The sequence below is a fragment of the Argopecten irradians genome, chromosome 8, assembly GCF_041381155.1.
Source record: "Argopecten irradians isolate NY chromosome 8, Ai_NY, whole genome shotgun sequence".
In the NCBI taxonomy this organism is placed as follows: domain Eukaryota; kingdom Metazoa; phylum Mollusca; class Bivalvia; order Pectinida; family Pectinidae; genus Argopecten; species Argopecten irradians.
In genome coordinates this window covers 452,128-473,977 of record NC_091141.1, presented here as the reverse complement: position 1 = coordinate 473,977, position 21,850 = coordinate 452,128, and the positions used below count along the sequence as shown (strand labels likewise).

Below are 21,850 nucleotides of genomic sequence, written 5' to 3'. Positions count from 1 at the left end.
GACCAACAAGTTACATGTACAGGGTTAGTACTGTTGAAACAGTTATTCAAACTCAAGTTATTTTTTTTGTTTTTTTTTTCTGCTTCCTTATGGAGTACCAATTCTGGTAACTTATAGCTTAAATGTTGGTAAATCATGTTAATCTAAACAGTTGATTGACTGTATGTCTATATTTGATCTCTCCTGTGTCTGTGCTTTATAAAGACATTGAACATTAATTACGGACTACTCTTACCATTTTTGACCTCGTCCGAGTCCGATTCGGAGTCACTGCTATCACTAGTACTGCTCAACACACAGCCATATGTCTTCTCCCACTCGGCATACGAGGAAAAGTTATGTCTAAAGCCTTGATTTCGACCTGAAAGCGAAGTGGCACACGAGCTTTAACATGTGATACTTAACCTTCACCAAATGTAGCATTAATTAAACCGACAAGTGTGACTTGTTTATCATTTTATATCAAAGTCATTAAAGTATTCAAATGATTTTGCTTGATTTATTTTAATTTGTCAAATAATTTCAATGATATCATTTGATTTTTCTTATTTATTGATGAATAAGATAGCACAACATCATCATAAATGTATTTTTACATCATAAGCTGTTAACCTTTATCAGTATGGTTCAGATAATTTTTAACACTTTTTTTTTTTTTAAATATCTTTTTGTCAGCCAAATACTATGAATCTTGTTTACGCTAAAAATTGACATGAACAAATTGATATATATACAAAAATAAGTTATCAGTGAAATTAATGAGATATCATACCATGGTTATCCAGGACTGAAGATATGTATATTTTGATTTGCAGATTTTGTTACAGGAGTTACCTCCCCTTTGAAATGGTTTCCAATCATTGACCAAACTTTACTTGAGTATAGAACTCAGTGTCCTCTGTATGTCTTATCTATACCATGGTCCTTTCTCCTTCAGAAATTTTACTTTATTTTCCTATTCTAATCTTAGTCAGAATATGCCAATTTATTTATTTCTTAAATACATGTATTTCCTTTACAACATTTTCATAAGCTTATAATAAACCAAGGTAATAGTTTATCAACTTTAATCAAGCAAATATTTTGATGCTAGTGTTGTGCTTGAGTAGATAGAAATATTTTTCCGCTATGTGAAAATTGCCACAGCTATGTTTCCTTTTGGAAAATAAGATGTGGGCCTCTGTATAATAATTAGGGCAAGGAAATCACTGTTAACATAATCAATACTTTATACATGTCAATTATAATTTTGCCACCAATAGATAGTCAGTATTTATCATGATAAGAATGGTAAACAAGCACTTGTCTTAATGGTGTCTAAATAACAACCTGGCATCTAAAATCAAACATTACAGCCTGGCCTGAAATAAAATATCAACTACCAATCAAAATTGTCACTGAAAACACAATACTGGTACTTAATATAAATGATGTAATTGATATCAATAAACATTGATTCATTCTCTTGAAAAGATTCAAAGGAAAAAAATATCTCTTTTTTTGACAATACATTTTATAATTCTGATTGCTTAGTTTTTTATCAACTATAATGTTGAACAATTTTGATTGGTTTATCAAATTAACTAGCTGCCAACATTTCCTGACACTGACATAGCTACTGGGCGGCCTGGCAGTGAATATGATAACATCACATCTATACCTTCACTGAGAGCCTGACTCTCCGTGTCCGAGTGATTGTCAGACTCAGAGAAATCTCCCGGATCATCCAACTCCAAAGGAGTTAGATACTTACTACGAGCTGTAAAATAACAAAAATTCAAAAATTACCTATGACTTTTATTAAATACCAAAAATTACTAAATTACCTATGACTTATAAAATATAAATATTTACAAAATACCAATAATTACAAAATATCAATAATTAAAAAATTACCTATGACTTTTATTAAATACCAAAAATTACTAAATATCAATAACTACAAAATTACCTCCTATTTATAGAATAACAATAATTACAAAATTACCTCCGATTTATGAAATACCAATAATTACAAAATTACCTTCGAATTATAAAATACCAATAATTACAAAATTACCTCTGATTTATAAAATACCAATAATTACAAAATACCAATCATTAGAAAATTACCTCCTATTTATAAAATACCAATAATTACAAAATACCAATAATTACAAAATTTCTAAGGATTTATAAGATAATCCATCTTTACATTACATATATCACAGAGTTATCTTCCTTGCAGGTATTGTGATGGTATTCTTTTGTAAGCAAACTTAATGCTGTTTTCTCAGAAAAGTATGACGTTATGCTTGCAAAACATGACATCACAATCAATACCTACTGACAAGGACAGATTAAACTGTAATATGGAAATACAGAGTTTACAAAATTACATAGGAACTAAAAAATACAATTACAATGAGTGAAGACATATTTCACAGACTACATTACCAATTTGAGTCAGTCTACTTTCATCAAACAAATTATTTCTTTGTGAAAAAATAAGGAACATTGTCTCATAAAAGTTTGAGAAGAATGAATACCAGACTTTAGCAGGAGTGACCAATGGTTTGCTGTTAGGCTATTTGTGTACAAAATCTCATGCTCAATTTACGTAAATAGGTTGTTTGTATACTTTAGATTTTACTGATAATGACAACTATTCAAGGTAAAGTCCCTAAAATGTCTAATGTAAATAAACAGCTGTGTAAACGATGATTGTAAATGAGTATAAGGACTCCTCTGTGTAATTGTGTTAAGCCTAGCAGAACACAATAATGGTACAACAAAACACATCAAAAATAACACGACTTCAGAAACTTTAAAACAAAATTGGTATCCACCATCAATGTAATTATATAATTGGTAGAATTGTTTCTAGTTTAGATAGAGGCCCCACCAGTCCAGTAATTAATGTCTCACAACATTTGGCATACAACCCATATTGGGCAGTTGTCAGGTACTGAACAGAGGACAATGGTTTTCCTCTTGGTACTCTGACTTTCCTCCACCTCCAAAATTGTTAACAGAAAATCACACAAAACCTGGCTAGGATCACAAACTTTAAGGTTCCTGGTGAAGTTTTAGACTGAAATTTTGATTTCTCATATTATACTCAGTAGCATCCTTGATATTCTGATGGGATTGTATTTGGGCCCAAATTGCTAATTGGTGAATATTACTGGTATAGTCCCAAGATAGTAAGAAATTGTTCCATGTTTTATTAAAGTAACTTTAATTGACAGTCAATATGTCATCAGGCCTAGCTTAGTTTTTTACAACAAGTCATTCACATATTTTAACCTCTTTGACCCCTGTGACCATGATCAAATGTCAAGGTCATTAATTTGAACAAACTTGGTAACATGCCACAAGCCCAATATTAAGTCTATAAGCCTCTTCTTTTTTTTTTGAAACGAAGGAATTCTAAGATTTAAGCCATTTTGACCCCTGTGACCTTGAATAAAGGTCAAGGTCATTCACACCTGAAAGCTTTTATTCCAAAATGTGTCAGGTATATCTCTATATCGCTAGGGTTCTTAGTTTTTTGTGAAGAAGTCCTTTACAGGAAAATGTAAAGCTCAATGGCTAAATAGATGGAAGTTGGATGACTGCACGATGCCATAAGCTTATAAAGGTTATATGCAAGACAAACTAAAACTGTCGCCAGAGTGGATGACTAATACCCCCGCTGCACAAATTTAGTAATAACTCCATTAACAGGGGGACACTGCAGAACCCTATATAGTTTAGTCAACTTACCTTTATGTCAGGGTTTTGTGTACCATTTTATTTTAAAACAAGAGGCCCATGGGCCTTAACGGTCATCTGACTACTGGCACAATACAACACTCAAAGAATATAGCAGTGACAAACAATTAAGGCAATACAAAGAACTGTTTTAATAGAAGAAGTTCAGGTTCTGATATATTTGATGAATTAGACCATGAATGAAGGTCCCTTGGTCCCCACCATGCTATGAGTCCAACATCCAGTCTCTAGAACTCTTCCTTATTTACAAGAAGTTGTTTAAAAGATTTTAGCCTTTTATACCCTTCTGACCTTGAATGAAGGTCAAGGTCATTCACTTGAACAAAATAGGTAGCCCTTCATCCCAGCATGTAACAGGCCCAATATCAGTACCCTTGGCCTTCTGATTCTTGAGAAGAAGTCGCTTTAAAGACTGTAGCCTTTTTGACCCCTGTAACCTTGAATGAAGATCAATATCATTCATTTGAACTAACTTGGTAGACATTCATCCAGACATGTCACAGGTCAAATATCATATCTCTAGGCCTCTTAGTTATTCACACGAAGTCATTTAATGATTTTAGCCTATTTGACCCCTGTGACCTTGAATGAAGATGAAGGTCATGCATTCATTGGAACAAACTTGATAGCCATTAATCCCAGCATGTAACAGGCCCAATATCAGTACCCTTGGCCTTCTGGTTCTTGAGAAGAAGTCGCTTTAAAGACTGTAGCCTTTTTGACCCCTGTGACCTTGAATGAAGGTCAATATCATTCATTTGCACTAACTTGGTAGACATTCATCCAGACATGTCACAGGTCAAATATCATATCTCTAGGCCTCTTAGTTATTCACAAGAAGTCATTTAATGATTTTAGCCTATTTGACCCCTGTGACCTTGAATGAAGATGAAGGTCATGCATTCATAGGAACAAACTTGATAGCCATTCATCCGTGCATGCCACAGGCCCAATATCGGGTCTCTAGGCCTCTTAGTTATTCACATGAAGTCGTTTAAAGATTTTAGTTTATTTGGCCCCTTTGACCTTGAATGAAGATCAAGGTCATTCATTTGAGCAAACTTGGAAGCCCTTTATTCCAGCATACCACGGGCCCAATATTAGGTCACTAGGCCTCTTAGTTATTCACAAGAAGTTGTTTAAAGGATTTTAGCCTATTTGACCACTGTAACCTTGAATGAAGGTCAAGGTCATTCATTTGAACAAACTTGGTAGCCTTTTATACCAGCATGCTACAGGCCAATTATCAGTGCCCTGGGCCTTTCGGTTATTGAGAAAACGTTTGAATGAAAAGTTTACGCACTGCGCACGGTGGACGGCGCACGACCATGGACGGTGCATGATGACAATATCTGTCAAGAAGTTTAGGGGTTAGCGGGGCAAAGTTGTGTCTCCAGACGGACCGACGGAAAACCTATTTCCAGTATACCCTCCCCCCTTAACTTCATTGCAAGGGTATAAAAAGTAGACATAGCCAGCAAAAGAAATGTGTCTTACTGAACTCTGAGGAAAGATTCTTTATGTTTGATCTATAGCCTATTCTATTGTAAAAAAAAACTGTCCATTGTATTGGGATGCAACAGATCATGTTGGCTTATTCAGTATCATTTAAGAAGTTCAATATTCAATAAAATGCATTGACTAATATACAACATATAGAGGAGTAGGGCCAAGAAGGAATGAGATTCCCTGTTAAATACTTGTCCACATCCACCACATCTACAGTTCATTGAGCAAGTTAAGGACACAATGATAATGCAAAATATTTAAATCAGGTAAATACCAAACGACTGATACAATATGGCTAATAAATATTAAAGGAATCACTTGTTTAGAATACATATTGACAGTGTGCCAGAAGATTCTACTACCGATTACTTAGTATACTACAGGACGGCCATAGAATTGCTGACATGGCTCACACAAAACACTAGTACGGTGAAGGCCTGGGAAGGTTGTCGACAAATATAATACAACCATCCATACATTGTGTTCACCAATAAGTCATTTCAGGTCAAACCAGGTTTTGCTTGATACCTAGCTGTCATTACTTCATTAAAGCAATAGCAAAATAATGATTATTTTTTATACATTTCAAGAGATTTTTTTTCCAAATATTTTTTTTGGCTTCTCTTTGTATCTGAAAGCAAACATTAAAATCTAATATAAAAGTCATGTCACAGAATTTCTATTAACAATAATTGAGAAAAGAATTGTGGTTAAACTTTTACATTATTTCACAATAAAAAGTTTAAACATGACATGAATAATTTGTATCAATTTTTACAATTACACCAAAACCAGGAAACTTCAATGGTACCCAATACAACCAAACATCAAACTATAACCAGAATGAATTAACGTCTTCCACTCAATATCAAACAAATTCACACAAATTAAATGGTTAGGGTCGCAATATCTTTACACCCGCTCTTTAACAATCTGTTAATGAAATGTAAACATCAATGTGAATAGTACTCTCATGGGTCTGTTATGTAAGTTTTTTTCTACCATGTATTTAAACTTCTCTCGTGAAATAATCCACAGTACGTTTTTTCTCTGCATTACAGTGATCAGTAGGAGGTCTAATTAAACAGTCTCTTCTCTAATCACCACAATACTACAGCTTATTTGTCATATGAATATTTAATTCTACATCAATAGGTACTTTCAATGATATGGTGTTCCTAACATTAGTCTTTTTTTTCACTTGCCAGCACTTTATGAACATGGGCTTTATAATGTCTAAGGTATGTACCTTTGTAAGTCTCTCAAGGATCTTCTCATTAAATTTCAATTTGATTGAAGACCAGCTTTCTAAGGTCCATTTATAACCTGTAGGGAGTTAGGTTTGTTTGTCTGACCAAAGAAATGACATAACAGGAACCATTAGCCATGAAGAAAGGCTAACAATATCACACAATGTCGCCAGTTAATATCGGACTAGGAAAGTTTTTGTGGAGTGTAAAAAGTGGATGTATCACAAGACTGATGGCCAAAAGATTATCAACAATTAATTGTTACACCTCACAGGCTTGATAGTAAAATCTAATTTACTAAAGTCTAAAAAGGATTTAACAGTAGATCCTTATCTGTTTTTTGACCCACTAGTTCAGACAAATCCATTCTGGCAGCATTATTTTTAAAATTTGCAATAAGCAACAGTACATAATTGAATTTCTAAACCCTCCCCCCCCCCCTCCAACCACTTCCTTTCCTCTCTTTTTCAAAATTTCAAATAAAATTTAATTGATTTCGATAAAAAAATGAGAAGTTTCCAGTAATAACCTGGCAAATCTAACGAATAAACGTGGCATTATAAATATGTAATGATAAATATGAAACTTGATATCCAAGAACATAGCGCATGTTAAGGTACATTACCAAGTCATTAAAGACTATGTCATCGTGGAATCGGACACCGTAAATACAGATATCACCACCACCTGTGTTACAATCACCGACTACCCCAGGTACACATATCACCAAACTCATCTCACGTACTCTTTACTGGCACTGGAGATCATAAAAAAATCATTTACATATCATGATCATATCCTATATCAATCACGTAGCCCAATCGTTACTTAGCTTTGTATATATTCTATGGAGAACATGTCTAAGAGCATTTAAAGTCTGTAAATCTATGGTACGACTTCAGCTTAAAAAGAAAACCTCCAAATTAACAATTTCTATCAATAAAATGCTGTCAGTTGTGATACAGTATAAAGCTGTCAGGTTTTTTTTTGTTTTTTTTTTTAAAGCTGAACAACATATTATGTAATGTTATTGTACAGTATAACTTTTAAGCATGAATGTGGGAACCAGGTTGTTTGCCATTCACACAGATACATTAATATAACAGGTCTTAAATATTGAGAAATTCAAAAGATGGTCAATGTTATCTCTTTGAACAAACTGTATAGCCCTTCACCTCAGGATTTTAAAGGCACACAGTCTTCTGACATTGAGAAGTCAAGTTATTTCCATTTACACTTAAGCTTTGACCTCAAATTGTTTTTGGGAAGAAGTCAAAAATGTAAATTATTTCAAAAGGACAACAACAAGCAATCACAATTGGTCGACCAGAGGCCAAAATTGAACCTTAGTCAAAAGGAACATAAAAGAGAAAAAATTGAAGTATGTACTTTGGGGAAACTGAGAAAAAAAAAAGATAAAATAAAGAGTCATTAAACCTTTGTAAAATAGAACAAAAGAAAAACAATTATAATATCATAACTGCACAGTAATTATTGACCCTTAGGAGACTTTGATTGAACATGATAATCAATATTCATGAAGAACTGGTGTGGAGGAGGAAACGACAGATAGAAGTTAAGAATAGTACTATCAAATTGTCAGGGGTGTGGAGGAGGAAACAACAGACAGAAGATAAGAATAGTGCTATCAAATTGTCAGGGATGTGGAGGAAGAAACAACAGACAGATGATAAGAATAGTGCTATCCAGAGGTGTGAAGGAGGAAACAACAGACAGAAGTTAAGAATAGTGCTATCAAATTGTCAGGGGTGTGGAGGAGGAAACAACAGACAGAAGATAAGAATAGTGCTATCAAATTGTCAGGGGTGTGGAGGAGGAAACAACAGACAGAAGATAAGAATGGTGCTATCTAATTGTCATAGGTGTGGAGGAGGAAACAACAGACAGAAGATAAGAATAGTGCTATCAAATTGTCAGGGGTGTGGAGGAGGAAACAACAGATAGAAGATAAGAATGGTGCTATCCAGAGGTGTGAAGGAGGAAACAACAGACAGAAGATAAGAATAGTGCTATCAAATTGTCAGGGGTGTGGAGGAAGAAACAACAGACAGAAGATAAGAATAGTGCTATCAAATTGTCAGAGGTGTGGAGGAGGAAACAACAGACAGAAGATAACAATAGTGCTATCTAATTGTCATAGGTGTGTAGGAGGAAACAACAGACAGAAGATAAGAATAGTGCTATCAAATTGTCAGGGGTGTGGAGGAGGAAACAACAGATAGAAGATAAGAATAGTGCTATCCAGAGGTGTGGAGGAGGAAACAACAGACAGAAGATAAGAATAGTGCTATCAAATTGTCAGGGGTGTGGAGGAAGAAACAACAGACAGAAGATAAGAATAGTGCTATCAAATTGTCAGGGGTGTGGAGGAGGAAACAACAGATAGAAGATAAGAATAGTGCTATCCATAGGTGTGGAGGAGGAAACAACAGACAGAAGATAAGAATAGTGCTATCAAATTGTCAGGGGTGTGGAGGAGGAAACAACAGACAGAAGATAAGAATAGTGCTATCCAGAGGTGTGGAGGAGGAAACAACAGACAAAGATAAGATTAGTGCTATCCAGAAGTGTGGAGGAGGAAACAACAGACAGAAGATAACAGACAGAAGATAACAATAGTGCTAATCCAGAGGTGTGGAGGAGGAAACAACAGACAAAGATAAGAATAGTGCTATCCAGAGGTGTGGAGGAGGAAACAACAGACAGAAGTTAAGAATAGTGCTATCAAATTGTCAGGGGTGTGGAGGAGGAAACAACAGACAAAGATAAGAATAGTGTTATCCAGAGGTATGGAGGAGGAAACAACAGACAGAAGATAAGAATAGTGCTATCCAGAGGTGTGGAGGAGGAAACAACAGACAAAGATAAGAATAGTCTTATCCAGAGGTGTTGAGGAGGAAACAACAGACAGAAGTTAAGAATAGTGCTATCAAATTGTCAGGGGTGTGGAGGAGGAAACAACAGACAAAGATAAGAATAGTGCTATCCAGAAGTGTGGAGGAGGAAACAACAGACAAAGATAAGAATAGTCTTATCCAGAGGTGTTGAGGAGGAAACAACAGACAGAAGTTAAGAATAATGCTATCAAATTGTCAGGGGTGTGGAGGAGGAAACAACAGACAGAAGATAAGAATAGTGCTATCAAATTGTCAGGGGTGTGGAGGAAGAAACAACAGACAGAAGATAAGAATAGTGCTATCAAATTGTCAGGGGTGTGGAGGAGGAAACAACAGATAGAAGATAAGAATAGTGCTATCCAGAGGTGTGGAGGAGGAAAACAACAGACAGAAGATATATATAGTGTAAACAGAGGGGTATTGTCAACAGAAGGATATATAAGTGTAACACAGAGGGGTATTGTCAGGATATAAACAGTATAAAACAATGAAATATGGAGGGGTATTGTAAGGATATATACAGTGTAACATGGAGGGGCATTGTCAGGATATATACAGTGTAACAAGGTATTGTCAGGATATATACTGTGTAACATGGAGGGGTATTGTCAGGATATATACAGTGTAACATGGTATTGTCAGGATATATACAGTGTAACATGGAGGGATATTGTCAGGATATATACAGTGTAACACAGAGGGGTATTGTCAGGATATATACAGTGTAACAGGATTGTCAGGATATATATACAGTGTCAGGATAATACATGGTTAACATGAGGGTATTGTCAGGATATATACAATGTAACATGGAGGGGTATTGTCAGGAATATACAGGTATTATTGTCAGGATATATACAGTGTAACATGGAGGGGTATTGTATTGTCAGAATATATACAATGTAACATGGAGGGGTATTGTCAGGATATATACAGTGTAACATGGTATTGTCAGGATATATACAGTGTAACATGGAGGGGTATTGTCAGGATATATACAGTGTAACATAGAGGGATATTGTCAGGATATATACAGTGTAACATGGTATTGTCAGGATATATACAGTGTAACATGGTATTGTCAGGATATATACAGTGTAACATAGAGGGGTATTGTCAGAATATATACAATGTAACATAGAGGGGAATTGTCAGGATATATACATTGTAACATGGTATTGTCAGGATATATACAGTGTAACATGGGGGTATTGTCAGGATATATACAGTGTAACATGGAGGGGTATTGTCAGGATATATACAGTGTAACATGGAGGGGCATTGTCAGGATATATACAGTGTAACATGGAGGGGTATTGTCAGGATATATACAGTGTAACATGGAGGGGTATTGTCAGGATATATACAGTGTAACATGGAGGGGTATTGTCAGGATATATACAGTGTAACATGGAGGGGTATTGTCAGGATATATACAGTGTAACATGGAGGGGTATTGTCAGGATATATACAGTGTAACATGGAGGGGTATTGTCAGGATATATACAGTGTAACATGGAGGGGTATTGTCAGGATATATACAGTGTAACATGGAGGGGTATTGTCAGGATATATACAGTGTAACATGGAGGGGTATTGTCAGGATATATACAGTGTAACACAGAGGGGTATTGTCAGGATATATACAGTGTAACATGGAGGGGTATTGTCAGGATATATAGAGTGTAACATTGAGGGGTATTGTCAGGATATATACAGTGTAACATAGAGGGGTATTGTCAGGATATATACAGTATAACATGGAGGGGTATTGTCAGGATATATACAGTGTAACATGGAGGGGTATTGTCAGGATATATACAGTGTAACATGGTATTGTCAGGATATATACAGTGTAACATGGAGGGGTATTGTCAGGATATATACAGTGTAACATGGAGGGGTATTGTCAGGATATATACAGAGTAACACAGAGGGGTATTGTCAGGATATATACAGTGTAACATGGAGGGGTATTGTCAGGATAACAACAGTGTAACACAGAGGGGTATTGTCAGGATATATACAGTGTAACATGGAGGGGTATTGTCAGGATATATACAGTGTAACATGGAGGGGTATTGTCAGGATATTAATACAGTGTAACATGGAGGTCAGATATTGTCAGGATTATATACAGTTTAACATACAGTGTAACCTGGTATTGTCAGGATATATACAGTGTAACATGGAGGGGTATTGTCAGGATATATACAGTGTAACATGGAGGGGTATTGTCAGGATATATACAGTGTAACACAGAGGGGTATTGTCAGGATATATACAGTGTAACATGGAGGGGTATTGTCAGGATATATACAGTGTAACATGGAGGGGTATTGTCAGGATATATACAGTGTAACATGGAGGGGTATTGTCAGGATATATACAGTGTAACATGGAGGGGTATTGTCAGGATATATACAGTGTAACATGGAGGGGTATTGTCAGGATATATATACAGTGTAAATGGTATTGTCAGGATATATACAGTGTAACATGGAGGGTATTGTCAGGATATATACAGTGTAACATGGAGGGGTATTGTCAGGATATATACAGTGTAACATGGAGGGGTATTGTCAGGATATATACAGTGTAACAAATGAGGGTATTGTCAGGATATATACAGTGTAACATGGAGGGGTATTGTCAGGATATATATACAGTGTAACATGGAGGGGTATTGTCAGGATATATACAGTGTAACATGGAGGGGTATTGTCAGGATATATACAGTGTAACATGGAGGGGTCGGTATATTGTCAGGATATATACAGTGTAACATGGAGGGGTATTGTCAGGATATATACAGTGTAACATGGAGGGGTATTGTCAGGATATATACAGTGTAACATGGTATTGTCAGGATATATACAGTGTAACATGGTATTGTCAGGATATATACAGTGTAACATGGTATTGTCAGGATATATACAGTGTAAAATGGTATTGTCAGGATATATACAGTGTAACAAGAGGGGTATTGTCAGGATATATACAGTGTAACATGGAGGGGTATTGTCAGGATATATACAGTGTAACATGAGGGGTATTGTCAGGATATATATACAGTGTAACATGGAGGGGTATTGTCAGGATATATACAGTGTAACATGAGGGGTATTGTCAGGATATATACAGTGTAAACATGGAGGGGTATTGTCAGGATATATACAGTGTAACATGGAGGGGTATTGTCCAGGATATATACAGTGTAACATGGAGGGGTATTGTCAGGATATATACAGTGTAACATGTGGGGTATTGTCAGGATATATATAGTGTAACATGAGGGGTATTGTCAGGATATATACAGTGTAACATGGTATTGTCAGGATATATACAGTGTAACATGGAGGGGTATTGTCAGGATATATACAGTGTAACATGGAGGGGTATTGTCAGGATATATACAGTGTAACATGGAGGGGTATTGTCAGGATATATACAGTGTAACATTGTATTGTCATGATATATACAGTGTAACATGGAGGGGTATTGTCAGGATATATATACAGTGTAACATGGAGGGGTATTGTGTCAGGATATATATAGTGTAACATGGAGGGGTATTGTCAGGATATATACAGTGTAACATGGAGGGGTATTGTCAGGATATATACAGTGTAACATGAGGGGTATTGTCAGGATATATACAGTGTAACATGGAGGGGTATTGTCAGGATATATACAGTGTAACATGGAGGGGTATTGTCAGGATATATATAGTGTAACATGGTATTGTCAGGATATATACAGTGTAACATGGAGGGGTATTGTCAGGATATATACAGTGTAACATAGAGGGGTATTGTCAGGATATATACAGTGTAACATGGTATTGTCAGGATATATACAGTGTAACATGGAGGGGTATTGTCAGGATATATACAGTGTAACATGGGGGTATTGTCAGGATATATATAGTGTAACATGAGGGGTATTGTCAGGAATATATACAGTGTAACATGGAGGGGTATTGTCAGGATATATATAGTGTAACATGGTATTGTCATGATATATACAGTGTAACATGGAGGGGTATTGTCAGGATATATACAGTGTAACATGGTATTGTCAGGATATATACAGTGTAACATGGAGGGGTATTGTCAGGATATATACAGTGTAACATGGAGGGGTATTGTCAGGATATATACAGTGTAACATGGTATTGTCAGGATATATACAGTGTAACATGGAGGGGTATTGTCAGGATATATACAGTGTAACATGGAGGTATTGTCAGGATATATACAGTGTAACATAGAGGGGTATTGTCAGGATATATACAGTGTAACATGGAGGGGTATTGTCAGGATATATATAGTGTAACATGAGGGGTATTGTCAGGATATATACAGTGTAACATGAGGGGTATTGTCAGGATATATACAGTGTAACATGGAGGGGTATTGTCAGGATATATATAGTGTAACATGGAGGGGTATTGTCAGGATATATACAGTGTAACATGGAGGGGTATTGTCAGGATATATACAGTGTAACATGGTATTGTCAGGATATATACAGTGTAACATGGTATTGTCAGGATATATACAGTGTAACATGGTATTGTCAGGATATATACAGTGTAACATAGAGGGGTATTGTCAGGATATATACAGTGTAACATGGTATTGTCAGGATATATACAGTGTAACATGGAGGGGTATTGTCAGGATATATACAGTGTAACATGTGGGGTATTGTCAGGATACATATAGTGTAACATGGTATTGTCAGGATATATACAGTGAAACATGGAGGGGTATTGTCAGGAATATATACAATGTAACATGGAGGGGTATTGTCAGGATATATATAGTGTAACACAGAGGGGTATTGTCAGGATATATACAGTGTAACATGGAGGGGTATTGTCAGGATATATACAGTGTAACACAGAGGGGTATTGTCAGGATATATACAGTGTAACACAGAGGGGTATTGTCAGGATATATACAGTGTAACATGGAGGGGTATTGTCAGGATATATACAGTGTAACACAGAGGGGTATTGTCAGGATATATATAATGTAACATGGTATTGTCAGGATATATACAGTGTAACATGGTATTGTCAGGATATATATAGTGTAACAGTATGGTATTGTCAGGATATATCATAACAGTGTATTGTAACATACAGTGTAGGAGGGGTATTGTCAGGATATATACAGTGTAACATGGTATTGTCAGGATATATATAGTGTAACATGGTATTGTCAGGATATATACAGTGTAACATGGAGGGTATTGTCAGGATATATACAGTGTAACATGGAGGGGTATTGTCAGGATATATATAGTGTAACATGGTATTGTCAGGATATATATAATGAACATGGTATTGTCAGGATATAACATGTAACTAGAGGGTATTGTCAGGATATATACAGTGTAACATGGTACTGTCAGGATATATATAGTGTAACATGGTATTGTCAGGATATAAACAGTGTAACATAGAGGGGTATTGTCAGGATATATACAGTGTAACATGGTATTGTCAGGATATATACAGTGTAACATGGAGGGGAATTGTCAGGATATATACAGTGTAATACAGAGGGGTATTGTCAGGATATATATAATGTAACATGGTATTGTCAGGATATATACAGTGTAACATGGAGGGGAATTGTCAGGATATATACAGTGTAACAGGGTACTGTCAGGATATATATAATGTAACATGGTATTGTCAGGATATATACAGTGTAAAATGGTATTGTCATGATATATATAGTGTAACATGGTATTGTCATGATATATACAGTGTAAAATGAGGGGTATTGTCAGGATATATACAGTGTAACATAGAGGGGTATTGTCAGGATATATACAGTGTAACATGGAGGGGAATTGTCAGGATATATACAGTGTAACACAGAGGGGTATTGTCAGGATATATACAGTGTAACATGGTATTGTCAGGATATATACAGTGTAACATGGAGGGGTATTGTCAGGATATATACAGTGTAACATGGAGGGGTATTGTCAGGATATATACAGTGTAACATGGAGGGGTATTGTCAGGATATATACAGTGTAACATGGAGGGGTATTGTCAGGATATATACAGTGTAACATGGAGGGGTATTGTCAGGATATATACAGTGTAACACAGAGGGGTATTGTCAGGATATATATAGTGTAACACAGAGGGGTATTGTCAGGATATATACAGTGTAACATGGAGGGGTATTGTCAGGATATATATAGTGTAACATGGTATTGTCGGGATATATACAGTGTAACATGGAGGGGTATTGTCAGGATATATACAGTGTAACAGGGTACTGTCAGGATATATATATGTAACATGGTATTGTCAGGATATATACAGTGTAACATGGTATTGTCAGGATATATACAGTGTAACATGGAGGGGTATTGTCAGGATATATACAGTGTAACAGGGTACTGTCAGGATATATATAATGTAACATGGTATTGTCAGGATATATACAGTGTAACATGGAGGGGTATTGTCAGGATATATACAGTGTAACAAGGTATTGTCAGGATATATACAGTGTAACATGGAGGGGTATTGTCAGGATATATACAGTGTAACATGGTATTGTCAGGATATATACAGTGTAACATGGAGGGGTATTGTCAGGATATATACAGTGTAACATGGTATTGTCAGGATATATACAGTGTAACATGGTATTGTCAGGATATAAACAATGTAACATGGTATTGTCATGATATATACAGTGTAAACATGGGGTATTGTCAGGATATATACAGTGTAACATGGAGGGGTATTGTCAGGATATATACAGTAGTGTAACATGGAGGGGTATTGTCAGGATATATACAGTGTAACATGTATTGTCAGGATATATACAGTGTAACATGGTATTGTCAGGATATATATAGTGTAACATGGGGTATTGTCAGGATATATACAGTGTAACATGGAGGGGTATTGTCAGGATATATACAGTGTAACATGGAGGGGTATTGTCAGGATATATACAGTGTAACATGGAGGGGTATTGTCAGGATATATACAGTGTAACATGGAGGGGTATTGTCAGGATATATACAGTGTAACATGGAGGGGTATTGTCAGGATATATATAGTGTAACATGGTATTGTCAGGATATATACAGTGTAACATGGAGGGGTATTGTCAGAATATATACAGTGTAACACAGAGGGGTATTGTCAGGATATATACAGTGTAACATGAAGGGTATTGTCAGGATATATACAGTGTAACATGGAGGGGTATTGTCAGGATATATACAGTGTAACACAGAGGGGTATTGTCAGGATATATACAGTGTAACATGGAGGGGTATTGTCAGGATATATAATACAGAGTAACACAGTGTAACATGGTATTGTCAGGATATATACAGTGTAACATGGAGGGGTATTGTCAGGATATATACAGTGTAACATGGTATTGTCAGGATATATACAGTGTAACATGGAGGGGTATTGTCAGGATATATACAGTGTAACATGGAGGGGTATTGTCAGGATATATACAGTGTAACATGGTATTGTCAGGATATATACAGTGTAACATGGAGGGGTATTGTCAGGATATATACAGTGTAACATGGAGGGGTATTGTCAGGATATATACAGTGTAACATGGAGGGGTATTGTCAGGATATATACAGTGTAACATGGAGGGGTATTGTCAGGATATATACAGTGTAACATGAGGGGTATTGTCAGGATATATACAGTGTAACATGGAGGGGTATTGTCAGGATATATACAGTGTAACATGTATTGTCAGGATATATACAGTGTAACATGGTATTGTCAGGATATATACAGTGTAACATGGTATTGTCAGGATATATACAGTGTAACATGGGGGGTATTGTCAGGATATATACAGTGTAACATGGTATTGTCAGGATATATACAGTGTAACATGGAGGGGTATTGTCAGGATATATACAGTGTAACACAGGGGGTATTGTCAGGATATATACAGTGTAACATGGTATTGTCAGGATATATACAGTGTAACATGGAGGGGTATTGTCAGGATATATACAGTGTAACATGAGGGGTATTGTCAGGATATATACAGTGTAACATGGAGGGTATTGTCAGGATATATACAGTGTAACATGGAGGGTATTATCAGGATATATATACAGTGTAACATGGAGGGTATTGTCAGGATATATACAGTGTAACATGGAGGGTATTGTCAGGATATATACAGTGTAACATGGAGGGGTATTGTCAGGATATATACAGTGTAACATGGAGGGTATTGTCAGGATATATACAGTGGTAACATGGAGGGGTATTGTCAGGATATATACAGTGTAACATGGAGGGGTATTGTCAGGATATATACAGTGTAACATGGAGGGGTATTGTCAGGATATATACAGTGTAACATGGAGGGGTATTGTCAGGATATATACAGTGTAACATGGAGGGGTATTGTCAGGATATATACAGTGTAACATGGAGGGGTATTGTCAGGATATATACAGTGTAACATGGAGGGGTATTGTCAGGATATATACAGTGTAACATGGAGGGGTATTGTCAGGATATATACAGTGTAACATGGAGGGGTATTGTCAGGATATATACAGTGTAACATGGAGGGGTATTGTCAGGATATATACAGTGTAACATGGAGGGGTATTGTCAGGATATATACAGTGTAACATAGAGGGGTATTGTCAGGATATATACAGTATAACACAGAGGGGTATTGTCAGGATATATATATCGTGTAACACAGAGGGGTATTGTCAGGATATATACAGTGTAACATGGAGGGGTATTGTCAGGATATATACAGTGTAACACAGAGGGGTATTGTCAGGATATATACAGTGTAACATGGAGGGGTATTGTCAGGATATATACAGTGTAACATGGAGGGGTATTGTCAGGATATATACAGTGTAACATGGAGGGGTATTGTCAGGATATATACAGTGTAACACAGAGGGGTATTGTCAGGATATATACAGTGTAACATGGAGGGGTATTGTCAGGATATATACAGTGTAACATGGAGGGGTATTGTCAGGATATATACAGTGTAACATGGAGGGGTATTGTCAGGATATATACAGTGTAACATGGAGGGGTATTGTCAGGATATATACAGTGTAACATGGAGGGGTATTGTCAGGATATATACAGTGTAACATGGAGGGGTATTGTCAGGATATATACAGTGTAACATGGAGGGGTATTGTCAGGATATATACAGTGTAACATGGAGGGGTATTGTCAGGATATATACAGTGTAACATGGTATTGTCAGGATATATACAGTGTAACATGGAGGGGTATTGTCAGGATATATACAGTGTAACATGGAGGGGTATTGTCAGGATATATATAGTGTAACATGGAGGGGTATTGTCAGGATATATACAGTGTAACATGGAGGGGTATTGTCAGGATATATACAGTGTAACATTATATTGTCAGGATATATACAGTGTAACATGGAGGGATATCGTCAGGATATATACAGTGTAACATGGAGGGGTATTGTCAGGATATATACAGTGCAACATGGAGGGGTATTGTCGAGATATATACAGTGTAACATGGAGGGGTATTGTCAGGATAAATATAGTGTAACATGGAGGGGTATTGTCAGGATAAATATAGTGTAACATGGAGGGGTATTGTAAGGATATATAGAGTGTAACATGGAGGGGTGTTGTCAGGATATATACAGTGTAACATAGAGGGATATTGTCAGGATAAATATATATAGTGTAAAATGAAGAGGTATTGTCAGGATATATACGGTGTAACATGGAGGGATATTTTCAGGATGTATTGTTTAACAATAATTATTATTGCCATAAGTATAAAATTCCATGATATATACTATCAGATACTGTGCTATTACATATGAATATATTACAACAACATGAATAGAAACTGCAATGCACTAGCACAAGAAAGGGTACTGTCACTATATATATATACAGTGTAATACAGTATAATTTACTCATTTAGAGGAATCCACATACTATAATTTTAATGTACCATATTTTCCCCTTGGAAATCCCTAATTGACTTCCACTAAATGACTATTAAGTTACCTAATTGACACAACAAACTGCCAGTAGACAACTGTCAAGGTAGTTGTACCCATATTAAAATGAATGTGAAGATATTTAGATTGGCCAATCAGTCATACCAATACATTGAAAACATTCCTAATTTAATATGAAATCTCAAAATCCTTACAGTTTTGGATAGACAACAAAATATCTCCTCTTTTCAGTTGTATGCATGGACAGAATTGATCACCATAGTCCCATAGCTATGTGTTTATATAGGGGTTTATCTGTACAGGGGTTCTGTCTCTTTTACAAGGAATGCCTTACACCTGATATATAGGTACTCTAGCTTATGTTGGCACCAATAACTTCTATTCCTAAACCCTAGTCCTTCGATCTCTACAACATGGCTTATAGCAAGTAGGACAATAGACGGATTTATTTTCCATACACGGCTCAAATACCAGGTACTTACACTTTCCAAAAGCAGTAAAATCCACAGGACGAAAAGATAAATCAATCTCAAATGGATTTTCATGCTCGCGTCCGAAGTTATTGCTTGTGTTGTAGCAATCTCCTGATGGTCGACTACTGGGCCGAGTGTGGCCCTTGTACTTCCCAATGGTTGTCATCACCGAATTTTATCCCACAGGTCATAATTTCCAGGTACTACTGATCAAATTGTTGCTCACATGGCCGTTACAGTGTTGATGGTCACCGGAGAACCAATCACAAGTACTTCCCATCAAAGACATTCAATATAAGTGCTACATGACAGAGTCATAACTCCTTGAAATATTAATTAGCTGCTATTAACACCTGACGGCCTCACACTGTTGGTCAATCAACACACACACTCGGGCCTAACACATGTACAATGGAGAGATAAGTGGTTCCGACCCTTATGTTTGGTAACATAACATATCGCTGTATTAATACCTCTATACCCTAATATACCGGCAGCGCCCCCAAGTTAAGAGGAGATTAAATGATTAACAAAAGATCAGATATCCTGGTATGCTTTTTACCAGGATCAATAGAGGCACGTCAAGGGTCGGTCCGCCGGCCGCTGCACGCCTCCCGACAGAAGATCTTGTCTCCCCAGCTTTGTATCGCTTGTGCCCGGCTTTTGTTGTCATACCTATTAAGTGGAATTATTTGTTGTTGGCCACGCGAGATGTAAATAAATCCCTTACAGAGGTGAAACAGGCACTGTTTTTATGGTCCTTACTGCTCTAAAGAATCCTAACCAATAAACACAACTGGGGCTAGGTTATTTTGATATCTTGTAATCTGATAATACTTTAGAACATATCTAATGGTGTTCAATACAATTAACCACTAAAAAAACATAAAAATCCTATTTGTCGTTATATCCTATATTAAGAACGATTCATTTCCCCGACTTACACATGCACCATACATCTATAGCATTGTAACATTATAAATTCTCCATGTCACACTAAGATGGTCTGTATATATTCTATATAAGATTATACAATAGCTGTGTGACAGACAGAAAACTATTATATCCTAATCTATATGTGCCACCTGTATGAACTTTTTTTCCCTTTATTTCATTAGCAACAATTGAACACATATTGCATGTGCAGGGTATGATAGATAAGTACAGGCTAGTCAGTACAGTGTAGACAGCGATACAGGAACATACCTGGTACTCCCAGTAACTACCACAGAAACTCAATCGACCAGATTCCACATGTGACCCTGTTTGTAGGCAGATAATGCATTGCAGAAATCATTGTTTCTGTGCTCCACTTTCAACATGCCTGAAGCAGTATCTGGTGTCTATAGATCTAATTACTCAACACTACAAATAATGGCTATCAAATTAGTCAATACTGTTCAATATCACCAGAAACAGCCATCAGTATCAGGGTTTGGAATAGCTACAATCTGCCTAATTGACTAAGTATATTGGTTATATCAATAGTGACTTTGCCACCCTAAAGTTATTTGTTTTTGTAGTAACAAAAGAAATGAAGGCCAATTAATTCACCATTAGTAACATGTCCATTAAAGACAACTAAATTTAGGATCTTCTGTTTTCTCTTTATCCTATATGACTTTTTTCTTCCTAGCGTCTCTTTATCCTATCTGACTTTTTTCTTCCTAGCGTCTCTTTATCCTATCTGACTTTTTTCTTCCTAGCGTCTCTTTATCCTATCTGACTTTTTTCTTCCTAGCGTCTCTTTATCCTATCTGACTTTTTTTCTTCCTAGCGTCTCTTTATCCTATCTGACTTTTTTCTTCCTAGCGTCTCTTTATCCTATCTGACTTTTTTCTTCCTAGCGTCTCTTTATCCTATCTGACTTTCTTCTTCCTAGCGTCTCTTTATCC

General features: G+C 36.2%; 1 protein-coding gene across 1 annotated transcript in view; it reads right to left on the bottom strand.

Moving 5' to 3' along the window:
* The window catches only part of LOC138328868 (uncharacterized), a 124,746-nt gene extending 104,204 nt beyond the window's left edge, over positions 1 to 20,542 (bottom strand). Inside the window, exons 1-2 of the mRNA XM_069275583.1 lie at positions 19,965 to 20,542; positions 236 to 361 (exon numbers count right to left, since the gene is read on the bottom strand). Of these exons, the coding sequence (XP_069131684.1) occupies positions 236 to 361; positions 19,965 to 20,121 (283 nt within the window). The 5' untranslated portion in view covers positions 20,122 to 20,542. The remainder of the gene's footprint in view (positions 1 to 235; positions 362 to 19,964) is intronic.
* Positions 20,543 to 21,850: the final 1,308 nt, after the last annotated feature.